This window comes from Perognathus longimembris, chromosome 7 (genome assembly GCF_023159225.1).
Source record: "Perognathus longimembris pacificus isolate PPM17 chromosome 7, ASM2315922v1, whole genome shotgun sequence".
NCBI lineage: Eukaryota > Metazoa > Chordata > Mammalia > Rodentia > Heteromyidae > Perognathus > Perognathus longimembris.
In genome coordinates this window covers 80,499,115-80,515,712 of record NC_063167.1, presented here as the reverse complement: position 1 = coordinate 80,515,712, position 16,598 = coordinate 80,499,115, and the positions used below count along the sequence as shown (strand labels likewise).

The following is a 16,598-nucleotide window of genomic DNA, read 5'->3' as shown; positions in this document are numbered from 1 at the left end:
GCTGGCAAGTCTCAGGATCTGCATGAAGCAAGCTGGAGACCCAGGAGAACCAATGGTACAGGTCCAGGTTCACGGCTGGCAGCCTGATACAAGGAAAAGCTGGTATTTCAATTCACACCCAAAGATGGGTAGATACTAGCATTCCTAATCCGGAGCAGCAGGAGGGAGGGTTTGGCAATAACTCAGTCCTTTTTGTTGACTCAGTTGATTAGATGAGGCACATCTACATTAGGGGAGGCTATCTGAATATAAGAATAATATGAATTTCATTCACAAACACCATCACAGAAATGCTCCTAATATCTGTCCAAATTATGGGGCATCCTATAGCCTAGTCAAGATGACATAAAATCATCAAAACATGTCCCTTTTTGTTGAGCAATTGTTATACTATAGAAGCATCATGTTCAGGATGTTAAAAAGGACTTAAGAGGATACATTTAAAATGATTCATAACTAGTTATGTTTGGCTTTATGGAAACTATAGCACCTATTTTTATGTTCTCATTGGATTCTAAAACAAAGCAAAGCGTCTAGATGAAACACATCACAACAGTGCAATTTGAGAATTACTGCAAGGCACAGAATATCTAGAGGCCTCTGTCAAGGTAGGCAAAGAATACCAATCAGAGAATATTTTACTTGTAGCAAGATGCTTTTATGAGGATTACTAACTAATAGCAAGTGAATTTTGGAAACACTTTTTTAGTTGTAGAAGGTAACAATTTAAGTTTCAACAATATTTTGAATAGTTAATAATATTAAATCACTCTATTATTTATATAATTAACTTCAAATTGTTAATATCAAAGTAAATAGTATTTCAGAAAAAGTAACCAAATGCATAATATGTTTGCTAAGAAATGCTGAACTGATTTGTGATGGTGTTGTTTTTGGTGGTGTTATTTGGTGCTAGTGCTTGGATTTGAACTAAGGGTGCTAGCCCTTAGTTTTTCCACCTGTGCCACACTTCCACTTCTGGCTTAAGTGGAGACAGAAGTCTCTCAGATTTTTCTGCTCAGGTTAGCTTTGAACTGAGATCCTCAGATTTCAGCTTCCAGAATAGTTAAGAGTACAGGCATGAGCCAACAGTGCCAATGTGAATTCATATCAGAATCTGTTTCAGAGGCTTGGTCAACTAACAGAAAAAGAACACAGCCATTTCTTATTAAAACTTTTTATTAAAACTGAGTTTTACATCATATTTAAAATGTCATGTTCCACAGTCAAGTATTCAAGAAAAAAAATCTCTATATGCAATAATTGGCACATAAATTTAAGACCATAATTAAAATTAAGCTGAAACTTTGTATGTCATTACAGATACATATTGATCTATATAATAAAATAGATCGATACATATCTACAGAATATATAACCCATCATAGACCTATATGTCGATATAGATATATTTGCATCTCCAAATTCATGTCAACAACCTGAAATACCTGAGTTTTCAAACTGTTGGTTTTCCAGATTGTATGAGACATTTTCCATTGACTTTATTATAAAGAGAAGGGCCCAGCCAACTGAGAAAGAATAACTTTGGTTGATAGATGCTGTCTTCCCAAAGGTCAAGCAGAAGTCCTCAGTGGGATCACAATTTCTCTTCTGAGTCTTCTTCCAGGTGGAGCTCAGTCTGTGATGTCAGGAATGACTCCCAGGTAGCAAGGCACTGACAAATAGAGACACACCATGCAGAGATCACAAATAGCTCACTTTCAGTGTTACAAGGCTGAATAAATCCCCACATACCTGTTTCTACAGCAATCTGTCCTGTTTCTACCCTCATCTGGCCAGGATTTTCATTATTCCCCGAATCTTAATTGTATAGGAGGGAATAAAGGGATTAAAATCCCTCCTTAATTCTAAAGGAGGGATTATTGGCAAATGAGAGGAAAATACCTCAAAGGTTGAAAGATTAGCATGGAGTAGTTTCTAAGGTACACTACTATGACCCCAGTGCCAGGAGAGAAAATAGAGTGGTCCTCTATAGGGAAAAAGAGTGGCTTTGTGGCTTCAAGCGATACAGCACTAGCCTTGAACTCAAAGAGGCTCAGGGACAGTGTTCAGGCCCTGACTTCAAGCCCTATAACCAACAAAAATAAATAAAACATAGAGAAAAGATGGAGCTACATGAATCTAATCAGGAAGGCATTAGCATCTAGAGAGTCATGCAATGTAGTGTAGTGTCATGCTATGCACATGCATGCCTGTCACAGGGAGACTTGATTCCCACAACATTAACTGTGAATTTGAAAGATGGATTAATTTCTAAGATTGTTTCTTTAAATTAAAAAAATTATTATTATAAAAGTGATACACAGAGGGATTACAGTTATATAAATCAGGTACAGAGAACATTTCTTCAAGATAGCTTCTTTGGCCATATTCACAGACAGTTGAACAAGACAAATCCACAGAAGCTGGAACATGGCTTGTCTGTGGGGATTAGAGAGTTAAGGGGAGAAGCACAGACAAGAGGAGGAGTAGGAGGTGAACACCAACACAAACTTCAATGTACAGATGTGAAAATAGAACTAGGAGAGTTGAGGGGATGAGTGGAGGTAGAATGATCGGAGGAGGAGGCAGAATGATGGAGGGTGAACTGACCTTGAGATGCATTATACACATAAACTGACATGTTGAATTGAAACCTCTTTGTACAACTATTTGAAGATAATGAAAATGATTTTAAAAAGTCAAACAAAACAATGAAAAAACCCTACCAATGTAACTTAAAAATATACCAACAATGTTTTTAGAAAAGCAAGGAACTCTAGTTTGGGTTCAGGGCTTAAGCAGCACAGACCTTGATCAGAGGAGAAGAGGAAGAAGAAGAGGGGGGCGGGTGAGGGGAAGGAGGAGAAAGAGGAGGGAAGTGGGTGGAAAGGGCTGATGAAGAGCAGACTCTCTGCTACAACTCTTTCTATTCTTCTCTGCAAAATCACACATAATCTGGCTTCTAAACAACCATCTAAATAAACTAACTTCTAAATGTCCTCAAGGTAAAAGTCAAAACAATATTTTGAATAGTCTACTGTTGACAATTCCTGTCAAATAAAGGATCCAAATGTCACCAAAGATGGTGTAGTCCTCAAATGATCAATCTATTCCCATCATACTATGCTTCAACTATGCCAGTGTCATTAGGGGTGAAGGTCTTGGGAGCCACCCAGGCCTGATAAGTATTTCTGAGGTTAAACATTCCCAATCATTTCTTGCCCTTGGGCTAAGATCATGTGTGACTCAATGTTTTCATTTCCAAAGTAAGCAATGAAAAGGACAGTGAAATACGGTAAAAGAGGCAAAGTAGCTATTTAACAATTGCCTTTCCTTTCTCTACACTACAGGCAGAAGGAAGATTTACATGTTTTGATACACTGAGCAGTACAGAATTACTAGCACTAGTATACTAGTATACTAGTATTACTAGTATAACACAGATGCAACAACCATATACCAATCTAAATCCTCAGACATTATCAGTTGCTTTACATAATCAATAATCAGTTTCTTTAAATTATACTGCTTGCTATAAACCTTGCTCTACACACAAAAAATGGAGGCCCAAATGGCCTAACTACCTTTCTGACTGACCTCACGAGTCTCCTAGGTAGCAGAGCTCACTCCTCAACAAGTAGAGAAGCACCAGTCTCCTGTGTCCCCACTAGGGGTCATTTAAGCCAATGGTGAACAGGATGAGCTATCTTTCCTTCATGTAATGGGAGGACAATTTTGGAAGGAGTTGGACTAGCACATGCATGATTCCAGAGGCATCAGGGTGATGGAGCTTCAGGAAGCAGCACATGAAAGAGTATAGAAAAGTTGAGTATATGGAAACGAGTTCCCTACACATGTCTTGGAAATTCTTCATTTTTATTTATTTCTGGGAATATACATCTCAATGGATAGTCTGAGTTAACCCACACTAGGTGAATGGCAAGCATTCAGTAAATGCAAATAAACAGAGAAGAGAAGTACTGGCTATCTTAATAGCTGTGTTTTGCTTTCTGAACATGTAGGAACTGACAATCCTGGCTTCTATTGTCTTCTAAGCTTAACAATGTGAAGTTTTACCTGTTCCAAAAGCCTGCTCCTTACTTTGGTTGCTGACATTAAGTTTGCTGGAATTTGACCTGGTATTATATGAAGCTCCCCAGGTTAGCTGATCCTCTTTTGAAATCTTACTAGCATGTATTTTTACTAATAAACATTTGTCTCTTTCAGCAAATACTGCACTAGTTACCTGATTTTTCTGTGCACATATCAGTTAATGTATAAATCACTTATTTAAAAGATAGTATCTAACAATTATTTATTTATGTGTGCCAGTACCAGCACTTGAACTCAGGGCTTCATGCTCTTGCTCCTGGCAGGAACTCTACCATTTGAGCCACGCCTCTAGTTCTAGCTTTTTTCTGGTTAATTAAAGATGGAAATTCTCAGATTTGTCTGCATAGGCTGGCTTCAAACTGCCATCTACAGATCTCAGCCTTCTGAATAGCTAGGATGATAGACATGAGCCATGGGTGCCCAGCTTGGTTTCTTTTCAACATGAAAGCCCAAGTGAAAAAAACGTGGGAAATGGACTGTTTATATCACAGAGTTTTGAACAACTCTCAGCACTGTGGAATCACAAGGATGTGCAAGTCAGCAAATGAACAGCAGACATTTCAAAACTTGGTATGAGGCTCGCCTTCACTTCTAAGTTATAGTTTTGAAAAGGCAATTTCATTATACTTGACTTTTCACTGGTATTAGGCACTTTTACTTAATTTTACTTATTTTAAAATCATTACAATCAGGGAAATTGGTCCATATCTGTAGAAATCAGACTGTCAATTAAAACTACTGTCAGCACTGCTGCTCTAAGCTTTGTGGTACCAATCGGCTCATTTTAAATTAGAATCTCAGAAGACCAGGGGGAAAATCAACAAGAAGAGTTCTGTGCTTATTTGGGAGTGAGTTGACACCACTTTCCATTCATAATATTTCATGTAATATAGCTCCTTGATAGAACCAGGTGGTTCTATTTAGGTATGCTATCTAATTGTGAGCACAGGGCTGTTTCTTCCAAGGTGGGGTACCAGGAACAAATGGAGGTTTAATTCTAAAACTAAACTTTTCATTTTGAAACATATCTGGCTGCTTCAGTAGAAGTGGCGCCAACATTTGCCATGAGTGGAGTAGAAGGATGCTTTAGTTCTCATGAGTGGGTAGTCATCCCACAAGCAGATGGGATGGATGTTTCTAGAGACCCAATGGTGACAATAATGTAGTTACTATAGCTACAATCCAGCATTCCATGGAAGCTTTCAGAGGTAAGGAGCAACACGAGCATCCACTAACATGTCTGATCTGAGGCAGTGGGACCACAGTGGCTTCTGGCAAATCTGAAATGTCTCTGGATCAATTTCCCTATTCACAGAACAATGGGTGTGTCCATCATGTCTTGTCTCAGAACTGGAATGGGTTTCAAGAGGCTGACTACAACTGACAAAAAGTTGAAATGTGAGATCACCTATAATGTACAAATTTGTTGCATCTGCTGGGCTTGATCCAGTAAGGAAGATGGCGAGCTTAAAACTTGACCTCCCTTCCAATATGTGGTATTGATATCATTATGAATCTTCTCCAAAGAGAAGATTCATAAATATATGAGAAATCTCTTCAAGCACCACAACAGCTGATATTACTGTCGGTGAGCTGCATTTAAGAATGTTTATAGATCATAATGCTAGATGCTGAGGTAGATAGTTTTCATTCATTCAGTAGCTTGGAAATATACAGTGTTACTCCTGGGACTTGAAATCAGGGCCTGGGTGCTGTCTCTGAGCTTTTTTTCTTAAAGCTACCACTCTACCACTTGAGCCACAGCCCCACTTCCAGTATTTTGGTAGTTAATTGGTGATAAGAATCTCAAAGACTTTCCTTTCAGGCCTGGCAATCTTCACATCTTAGCCTCCTGAGCAGCTAGGATTACAGTCATGAACCACTGGTGCCTCTCTGAAACCTATACATTTTTTATGTTTTTAAAAAATAATTATTTACTGTCAAAGTAATGTACAGAGGGGTTACAGTTTCATACATAAGGCAGTGGGTAAATGTCTTGTACAATTTGTTATCTCTTCCCTCATTCTCCCCCTCTCCCCTCCCCTTTCCCTCTCCCCCCATGAGTTGTTCAGTTGGTTTACACCAAGTGGTTTTGCAAGTATTGCTTTTGGAGTTGTTTGTCTTTTTATCCTTTGATTTTGATATTCCCTTTTACTTCCCTAGTTCTCATACCAGTATGTACAGTATCCAGGGTACTCAGATGAGATACGGTGATAGTGTGGGAATAACCACAGGAAGGGGATACAAGAGGATCATCAACAAAAGAAGCTATGGTGAAACCTATATTTTTATATTCAAAACTGCAGGCTCAAGGAAAGATTGTGGCTTAAGACATATGTAAGTTGAGACTCTTGTGCATGAAAGCTTAAGAACAGCTTACATTTGGCGACTTGCTAGTAATCTTCATATATCCCACGATACCTGTGCTTATCTGGGTACATGTATAGTCTAACACAGAAGGGAGCCTATAATGAGGCAAGAGCTATTTAATTTTCAGTGTTTACTTTATAGATGAGGATGAGACTGACTGAAATAAATTCCTCCAGTTCAACTTGCTTAAAGTCACAAGTTCTATCCCTCAAAAACTCATACGCTTAGCTACGGTTGGAGAACATCAACCCTACTTCCTATCTCCAAGCCAATGCCACCAGCTGGCTCAGGAAAAAAGTTTCAAGAAAACGTAACTCCATCCAAAATACCACATCATTACCAATTAACTCAACAGGATCAGTGTTTATCAATGATAATAAACTAAAATAACTAGAAAGTTGCCTAAAATAGAAACAATACTTATTAGAAGATACGACAAAAGACAAATTTTACTATTTTAAACCCAGAAATTCCCATTATAAAACAAAAGTTTTATGCATATACTTTCCCCTTCAACAGGAAAAAAATACCATTTAAGAGAGTTTGACAATGCCTCTCTTCCTGTGATTACTTTCTAAGGATTTTAATGTTGTTTGTGCTGGGCACAGACAGCACTAGCTACACTTTAGGGAATACTGGAGCTCAAATGTGTAGAACTACACTTCGTCAATATCACGGCAAAATTATTGAGCATTGCCTAAGATGAAGACAATGAATATGTAATATGAAGCATATGTAGCATTACATAATATAGTCATGCTGTATGATATAATTACATTAATATTCCATGACTACTATACATGATACATAGTGATATTATATCAGATTTAAGATCTGACTTGAAGTTGTATCTAATTTAGCAGATTTAAGATCCAATCATTAATAAAGACTTTTAGGAACTACATATAATTTTTTATTCTGAGGTACCATCAACCCAGAAGGAAATCTGAGATGATGTTGCCAGAAAATTGTAACTTCTATCATGTGGCAATAGCTCCACATTATGCATTGAATTTCATTTTTAGGAAAGTTTAAACTCAGCTTCAGAAACTCATCTGCCAATTTGTAATTTTAGAAATATCTGTGACTTTGAAATAGCAGGATTTGCATATTATTTTTTGAAATTTCCTTTTACTTCTCTCAAGAAAACATGTACCATGTAAGTGACACATTAGCTACACACGCCATCTTGTGGTCCATTTATTTATTATTCTGTAGTGTTTTGAGGACAAATCCAAAATTGGAGAAAACTATAAGGGAGCTTTGACTACAATTTATTCTGCTTCTCTCACTTTTACAAATTGGTAAGTCAGAACAGAAAATTGTCCAATACACCGGGAATCTCTATAGTAGGATTAGTGTGAGCTAAAAATATTATGTCATGTGGTGTGTCATGTCTGTTTTACTTTCCTTAAAAATTTTACCATCCTTAAGTAGCTGTGCAAAAGCTACAATTCAACATGTAAGTTTCTGAGTATAATGCATCTTAATCGATGCCAACCCTTCCATCATTCTCTCCCATCTCTCCTAACCCCACCTGTCCTATCAAGTTACCTAATTCTATTTTCATGTCTGTACATGGAATACTATGTATTCATGTATTATGCATTTCAAGTCATTTCTTCCTTTTCTAATCTTCTTACATTCAAATCTCTGAGTAATTTAACTTCAGAAAAATGTAGCATATCTTGTCCAAAGAATAAGGAAATGTACAGACTGTCTGTAGTATGCTATAAATATCCATTTATACATAAGCTATACTTCATTTGCATACATAATTAAGTCACTATATTAAAGAATATACAGGTAAGAATCTAATAGAAGCGTTTGAGAGAGAAGAAATTTTGAAAACAACAATAATCTTTAAGAATTCCACAATTATGTAATATTTGTATAAAACAGTTGTATAATTATATATAACCATGAGTTATAGCTATGACTTGAATAGAAATCATTATTTAACTTAATGCAGACTGTCTTGAACTCAATTTTTAATTCTTGCTTCTTCATTTATCCAAAATTTCTGGTAACAATTTGCCAACCTACATGCATTTTTCTAAGCAATTATTGTGGTTAATCTCCACAAATACTTCTGAATTACTCCCCCCACCCCTGTCAACCCATAACAGCATCCATAGAAGTTTATGATTTGAAACTATGATCAATGCTGAAGCCTTTTTTCAGTCTGTAAGAGCACAAATTTAAAAGATTATACAAGTTTATTCCATCTCTTTCTATTGTATGTATTTTCTGTTCATTATTTAATTGTATACTTTTTATTCTATTTGCAAAAACTGACTACACATTAAAAAGTAGTTAGCTTGATACAGATTGTAAAAAAGGATATAATGTTAATCCTCAATACGCAATAATGTGTATGACCTTGTTATAAACACAAGAGAACTCCTAGATATAAAATGGATTGTTGTATATAACATTAAGGTCATACAAAGTTGATGTATCCCCATAAAGGCCATACCAAAATGAATTGTGTGGTCTACAGAAAACATCAAAGCTTTACATTCCTAACCTAGACAGTCAGGCTTCTAGTTAATGCCTCACAGTGAATAAGACAGTCAATAGTAGGGCCAAAGGATGAGTTAGATTGGAATATTTAGTTGATATAAAAACAAGCTGGCTAGCAGGCTCACTCCTGCAATCCTAAACTATTCAGGAAGTGGAGATCTTAAGGATCATAGTTCAAAGCCAGCTAGCAAAGAAAAGTCCATGGGATTCCATATCAAAAGTACAGCAAAATATGGGGCTGGAGGCACAGCTCAAGTTGTAGAGCATCAGCTAAGCAAGTATAATTTCCAAAGATAAAAAATAAAAAGAGTTCCTGTTCTAGACAATTCTCACTTATTATTATTTTTTTGTTTTGTTTTGTTTTTGGCCAGTCCTGGGCCTTGGACTCAGGGCCTGAGCACTGTCCCTGGCTTCTTCCCGCTCAAGGCTAGCACTCTGCCACTTGAGCCACAGCGCCGCTTCTGGCCCTTTTCTGTATATGTGGTGCTGGGGAATCGAACCTAGGGCCTCGTGTATCGGAGGCAGGCACTCTTGCCACTAGGCTATATCCCCAGCCCCCTCACTTATTATTATTATTACTATTATTATTCTAGTCATCTTGGTTTTGATGGTTAAAAAAGGGAGCTTATCTTTAAAGAAGGCTAAATTCATTCATCCTAAGAGGTAACAATATTTTTAAAACATGTTCTGTTTCATAATTCTTATGTATCTGTCCCAAGATTTTATTTATTTGTTCACACACATAATTTTGGCACTATTAGAGTTTGAACTCGGGGCTTCGTGCTATTATTAGGCAGGTGCTCTGCCTAAGATCCCAAGATTTTAAAAGAAAATTCAAATACTACCTGTCATTGATTAGGCTCAAACGCCACTAGACAAGTCTACCAAATCCATCTCTCTTCCTCCAGGGTGGCTTTTCATGAGGAGCCAAACAGTTTCAGATGACTGTGTGATCAGGTGACTCTGTGTGGTGTGACTGTGTGGGAAGTTACTACTTTGGAAAGAGATGTCACCATTCCAGTTCCAGTATTCTCATCTTTCTGGAGCTAGCATTAGCATTCATCTGGGAAGAAAGAAACAACAAACTTGGCCTGGGTGAGAAGTGCCAGCCTTCACTGTAGGTGTCAGTTATAGCAAAGGACTTCAGCTGTCCATTTTTGAATTGGTAAAGGACTTTTGTACCACACACTGGAAAGAACTATACGCAGCTTTCTTTTTGTAGAAGGAATAGCTTTCATTTGATCTCTTTTAATATACTGCATTCAAATTTCCTTTTCTTTGCTTTATAATGGCTGAGCCCCATCCACTTTCTCTTCCATTCTGAAGATGGAGAAATTAGGAGATAAGCAGAAATACAGCTGCTGTTTCTCAGTGCTCATCACACGGCTCCCATGGAGGGGAATCACAGCTTGCCAATCTTATTGCAGTTTACCAAGGTTTTTGTTTTTTCCCCAAAGAGGATCCCTATACTCAATGGGATTGGATCTGGTACTATTGGAAGTTATTCGTTTTTCTCCCAATCTCACATCCTCCTGAAACACCTCCAGTTACAACTGTGTTCCTCTCCTTCACCTTCCTGGCTTTCACACCCCTCCCCACCCCCAGCCCATCCACAGCTGCAGTAGAGTCTGATTCTGGATCTGTTCCATTCTGCCTTTCAGAACTGTTCTCTCTACTTAAATCATACACTTAAAAAAAAAAAAAGTCTGTGACTTGAAAGCAGAACGAGCTCTTCTATAATTTTTTAAGCCACTTCACTAAATGCTAAGAAATCTGACTGAGAATGGCTAGGGCTTTCTTTCTTTTATTTCTCTTCCCAGGTTTTGAAAAAAGAGGTACTTTACTCTTAAGTTAATGGCATAGTAAGATGAGTTGCTCTTTGCTAGTTGGAACTAAGAAGATATTCTTCTCATTGCCTCTTTTAACAAAGTAATTTTTCTGTCTTTTCAGCTCTGAAGGAACAAAATTTATGATGAAAATCTAAACTCCAAATCTTCCTTAAGTAGCAACTTTGAAATCATTTGTAATAAAGTTTAGGATGGCTTGTGGCATCATCAGAAATGGTAGTCATGTAGGTGCATGTTAAGAACATATTGCACATACCATGCGTGCTACCACAATGCTCCCTTTACAAACTCCCCTTTGTCAGAACTTCTCTACCTCTTGTAAATTTTCTGTTATTTCATACTACTAAGCTACTTTTGATGTATTAAAGACAAAGAAAACAAACACAGTACGTTAAGTACAAAAGTCCTCAAGCAAGAATGTAAAGGAGATCAGGGTTGTCTGGAGTAAGTATATAGTCTCTCTCTCTCTCTCTCTCTCTCTCTCTCTCTCTCTCTCTCTCTCTCTCTCTCTCTCTCTCTCTCTCCCTCCCCTTCTCCCCTATTCCTCTCTCTCTTCTCTTTCTGCCTATCTTCTAAAAGTAATAACATTTTTCTTTTATAGTTCTTGCCAAACCCAGAGCTATTGTAGAGAAAGACTTAACTGTACTTTGCTGCTAGAAAGGACATAGGTGAGCAAACTCAATGATATCACAGTAAAGCTTGCCTAAGAATATCCTCTACAATTTACTGTACCTAAGAAAGACCACTTCCTTTGACTCTCTTACATCCTGGGATAAACAGCACCAACAGTAACAAAGGCAGATTCTCTTTGATGCCTACAGGTAAACAATTAAAATACCCATGCTGTTCATCCAGCATGCCATGTGGATTGCATCAGCATCCCTTTCACATTGTCAGGAAGTTATTTTCTCCTTCTATTTGGTTGCATTGTACAGACAGCCATGTGCTGTAGTAACAATGCTTCAGTCCATGATGGGATATAAATAACATGGTCCTGTGGTGCAGGAGTCACTTTGGTTTGTGGAAATACACCCTTGGGTGTTTGGAGATCAAGGGAAACATCTATAAGCACCTTCCACAGAATAGATCCCAGTTGCTGAACAACACATGGCTATTTTTGAAATTATTCCCATGATCAGCTAGATTTTTTTGGCTTTCCTGTGTAGTCATTCTTAATAAAGTCTCAGACTTTATAAACTTATCCTTAATTATTAGTCATATAGAACAGAATGAAAATAATGATCTGCCAATTCACAGTGAATATTTTCTGCTGGAAGTCAAATGCCTCCCAACAAATTCATGTAATTAAGTACAACATTTCAATATGATAATAACTGGAAGAGCATACAGACACATACTTGAGAGTAGTAATCTGATTTCCTTTCATTTTGATATTTAAATTTTAAGATATGCAAATGGTGGCCATTTCACTTCAGGCAAACAAATACAAAGGCAAATATTCAAATCCTATTTCATCCTTCACCATAGACCCCTTTGGGCATTTATCTATATAAATACTGAAGAAAATGGAAGTACTTTTGTTAGAATGTGAATAAATTCAACAAGTGACAATTTCACTTTTCTGTAAGTCTGAAATATTCCTAAGTGAGCAGACAATAGCAGATTATTTGCTTATTGGACAATCTTCTTGCTAGTTAAGAATTACTGCTTCATTAAGAGCCCTGACCTCCTGATTTTGCTTTCATAGGATGATGTGCAACATACGTTAACACTTTTCCATTCAGGAAAAAAATTCCCACAAATGACTTGAGCTGTGGAAATCTTTTCAAGTTACTGTATATTTTAAAAAACCAACTCACAATCATGCTTCCAGGTTTAGACATCCTCATTTGTAATAATGAGTATATGTCTAGGATAGTCCTGGAAGAGGATCACAATAGCTCAATAGCTATCCACATATGATTAAGACGATGCAGAGTGAAATGTAGTCCAAGATAGGGAAACAAGAAGTTTTTCTTTGACATTGGTGTTTTTAATGTACTATGTGAAGTTACTTCTTTTTTTTTTTCCCTTGTGGTTTATCCCGTTGTCACTGTGTTTGATTTTGTTACCCTGGGTATTGTATGTAGATCTGTCGGAATTAGGGAAGGGAAGGGGAACAACAAAATGGTGAGAACAAGGACAAAGCGTGAACCAATGCAACAGCAATACTGACAGGAAAATATGTTGGAAATGAACTGTACAACTTGTGGGGAGGAGGGATTGGCAGGGAAGGAAAATGGGAGAAAAATGAGGGAGGGGGTAACAATGTTCAACAAGAAATGTAATCATTACCTTGCATATGTAACTGTAATCCCTCTGTACCTCACCTTGACAATAAAATTAAATCAAAAAATTATGCATACATAGAATTTTGATAACTTTGAGACATGCAATTTCTTTTGAGGATAGAGTTAAGAAAGTGATACTATTGTGGAAAAGAAAATACACAACATGAAAGATAAACACTGGTTTGTATGAATTGAATTCCTTTGATGAAAATGACAAGAATATATATAATATTCAGGGCATCAAAATCAGTTATAGTGATATCTGGGGTAAAACCATGGGGGAGAAAGACAAAGGAAAAGGTATAATTTCACATGGTATGTTGAAAATAACAATGATAATGTATATTGGAACTAAGGAAGGGAAGGAATATCAAACTGGAGAGACAAAGGATAAAAGACAAACCAAAGCAAGAGCAATACTTATATAACTGTATGCTGTAAACCAACTGTACAACTCATGGGGGGATGGGTGGTGGTGGTGGTGGAGTAAATGAGGGAGGAAGTAACAAGTTAGATAAGAAATGTACATGGCACTGCCTTACGTATGAAACTGTAACCTCTTTGTACATCACTTTGACAATAAATAAGTAAAAAATTTAAAAAATGAAAAAAAAAGAAAATGACAAGAGTATACATTTATGCAATGTTAGTCACAAAACCCAAACACCTTAGTTGGATTTTGGTGTAATTATTAAGATCATTTTCTCCTAAGAAAGCAAAACATCTGAGTCTAGAATAATTTGGCAGATCTCATCATGTAAAGAAATTTTTTGTCATTTTCTATATCTTAATATACTTATGTCTTATAACCATCCATGTATACTGTATACTCTATATTTTCAAGGCATTCTTGTATAAATTTATCTCAGGGGATGATCCTTAAAATTCTGCAATGTAAGTGTACATAGATAAATTTAAATTGGTGGTAATTAAGCTGAAATGTGCTTTTGTATTAAAGAACTCTGTTTTGAAATTATTCAAAATCTAAGATCTATGGGTATTTTCTGCTATTGAAATTTATTTCAGTGTGCTGGTGTTACATAGGAAGCTCAGGAGAGCTTGTGGCATTTCTTATGAAAGTTTTTCAAGGGCACCTTTTCCAATAAAGTGAATGAGGAAGTCTCCAGCAAATCTATCACTTCAACTCCACTCTTCCCTTTCTCCAAAAGAGAAACACAGTCTTTTGAACATAGTCTTGTTCATGCATTCCCTATGCCTAGAACACTGGTTTTTATCTCTAACTATCATCTAGCTATTAAAATTTTTGTATGTGTCAGGGATGGGGAGACAGTGGGGAATGAACTCAGCACTTAAAAGCTTGCCAAGCAGGTACTTTACCAGCTGAGCCATAACCTCAGTCCATTGGCTTTTCGTTTGAATTTCAGATCATATCCATTCCGAACTCTGTCCATCACACTGGCCTCTAACTGCAATCCCATTGTCACGACCTCTGAGGCAGCTGGAATTTCAGGTGTGCCAAACCTACCTGACCATATTTCTCATGTGTTTGTTTGACAACTTCTGATCACTCAGGTTTTGAAACTAACAAATCCTTTGAGTCAATGTGCTCATTCATTTTTCACTAGATGCCCTGCAGTATCTTTCTAAAATGGAATATGGCCATTTTATCATGATCTCTTATCTTTTTTTCTTTTTGATTTTAGTAGTACTGGGTTCTTGAACTCAGGGCTTCATATTCATTTAACTTGCCTTCTCAGCTACAGCTTTGCCAGTTGAGTCAAACCTCCAGTCTTGGCTTTTGTTCATTATTTTGGAGATGGACTCTCATGGACTTTTAAACTTTTCTCAGCTTTAGTCTTCCACATCTCAGCCTCCTGAGTAGCTAAGTTCATAGGTGTGAGCCACTGGTGCCTGGCTATGATCTTGCCTCAACTGACTATATGTTCTTTAATTGTAATTACATAACAAAGGAACTGTTTTTCTTGTATACTGCCTTCTCCCCACCCCCTCCCTTGTACAGGTGGTCAATTAATTTTCTACTTCCTCCCTACCCCCACCCCCAAGTACCAGGGCTTGACCTCAGGGTCTGAGTTGAACTCAGTTTAACTTACTTGGCAGGAGCTCTACCACTTGAACTATGCCTCCAGCCCTGTTTTTGCTGGCTATTTTGGAGATGGAGTGTAGCAAACTTTTTGATATGGGTTGGCCTTGAATTATCAGATATCAGCCTCCTGAGTAGGTAGGATGATAGGCATGAACCACTAGAATCTAGCTCAAATACCAGTATCACTTAATCTTTCAAAATAGACAAGATTTCTTTTTAAAGTATATATTAAAAATGTCTTGTTTCCTTTTCTTGGAATTCATCGCATAAAATATTATTCTATATGATCATATGCAAGTAGCTATTGAGCCTTTGTCACCCACTCCTATGCATATCCTCCTTTGGCCTCAGTGTGTGAATGTCTAGAATACTATATAATTTATCATGTCAGTGTGTGTGTGTGTGTGTGTGTGTGTGTGTGTGTGTGTGTGTGTGTGTAGCTGCTTTTGTTTTCTCCTTTTTGTTTTGTTATTTATTTGTATTTGGGAGGGTAAAGGGGTCCATAGAAAAGATGAAAAACGGGTCGATAGAAAAGGTGGAACAAGGATGGACAAATACAACAGTGATATTTACTAGACTCTATGTGGAAAATGAAATATACATCTTGTGGAAAAACTGAGAGGGGGAGACATAGTTCAAAAAGAATTGTATTCACTATTCATTATGTCATCCATGAAACTCCTCTGCATATCAACTGTACAATAACAATAAATAAAAAATAAAGTTTCTTTAAAGGAAAAGTACTGTGACCTTCAAATTTCTTAAATATATCATATATTGTCAACTTAGCCAGAGATAAAGATGTATATTTTTTTAAAAGTATAGGCTGGATAAAAAAAAGTGACAGTATAACATTCTTCATTACTGTCTGAGGAAGAGTTAGGTGTATAATTTAAAACAAAATGATGACTCAGAAAAATGATGTTCAAGCTCTTTTCTGACCCCACATCTCCCAAAATTATTGTTACTCTTTCCTTAAGTGAATAATAAGCACCGTTCTTTTGTTATTGTTTGCTTTTGTGGGTCCTTTGCTTTTTGTGCCAGTACTGGGGCTTGAACTCAGAGTCTTGGTGCTTTTTTTATTCAAAGCTGGAGCTCTACTTCTTGAGCCACAGTTCCACTTCTGGAATTTTGGTGGTTCCTTGGAGATAATAATCTCATCCACTTTCCTGCCTAGGCTGGCTTCCAACGATGACCCTCAGATCTCAGCTTCCCAAGTAGCTAGGAATTTATGTGTGAGCCACTAGCACAAGGCTCTCTTACTGCTATTTGAATAGCTCTGAAAGCTGAGGATGCCAGGGGAATAAGTTACAGATGCAGTCCCTGGACTCATTTTTTGCTTACTGTAACCGCCATTCCTTTTCTCCCTTTGCAGATTTTCAA

General features: G+C 37.1%; 1 protein-coding gene across 1 annotated transcript in view; it reads right to left on the bottom strand.

Annotated features, from left to right (window-relative positions):
* Positions 1–1,485: 1,485 nt before the first annotated feature.
* The window catches only part of Snx7 (sorting nexin 7), a 69,302-nt gene continuing 54,189 nt past the window's right edge, over positions 1,486–16,598 (bottom strand). The window contains exon 9 of the mRNA XM_048352021.1: positions 1,486–1,675. Coding sequence (XP_048207978.1) covers positions 1,598–1,675 — 78 coding nt within the window. The 3' untranslated portion in view covers positions 1,486–1,597. The remainder of the gene's footprint in view (positions 1,676–16,598) is intronic.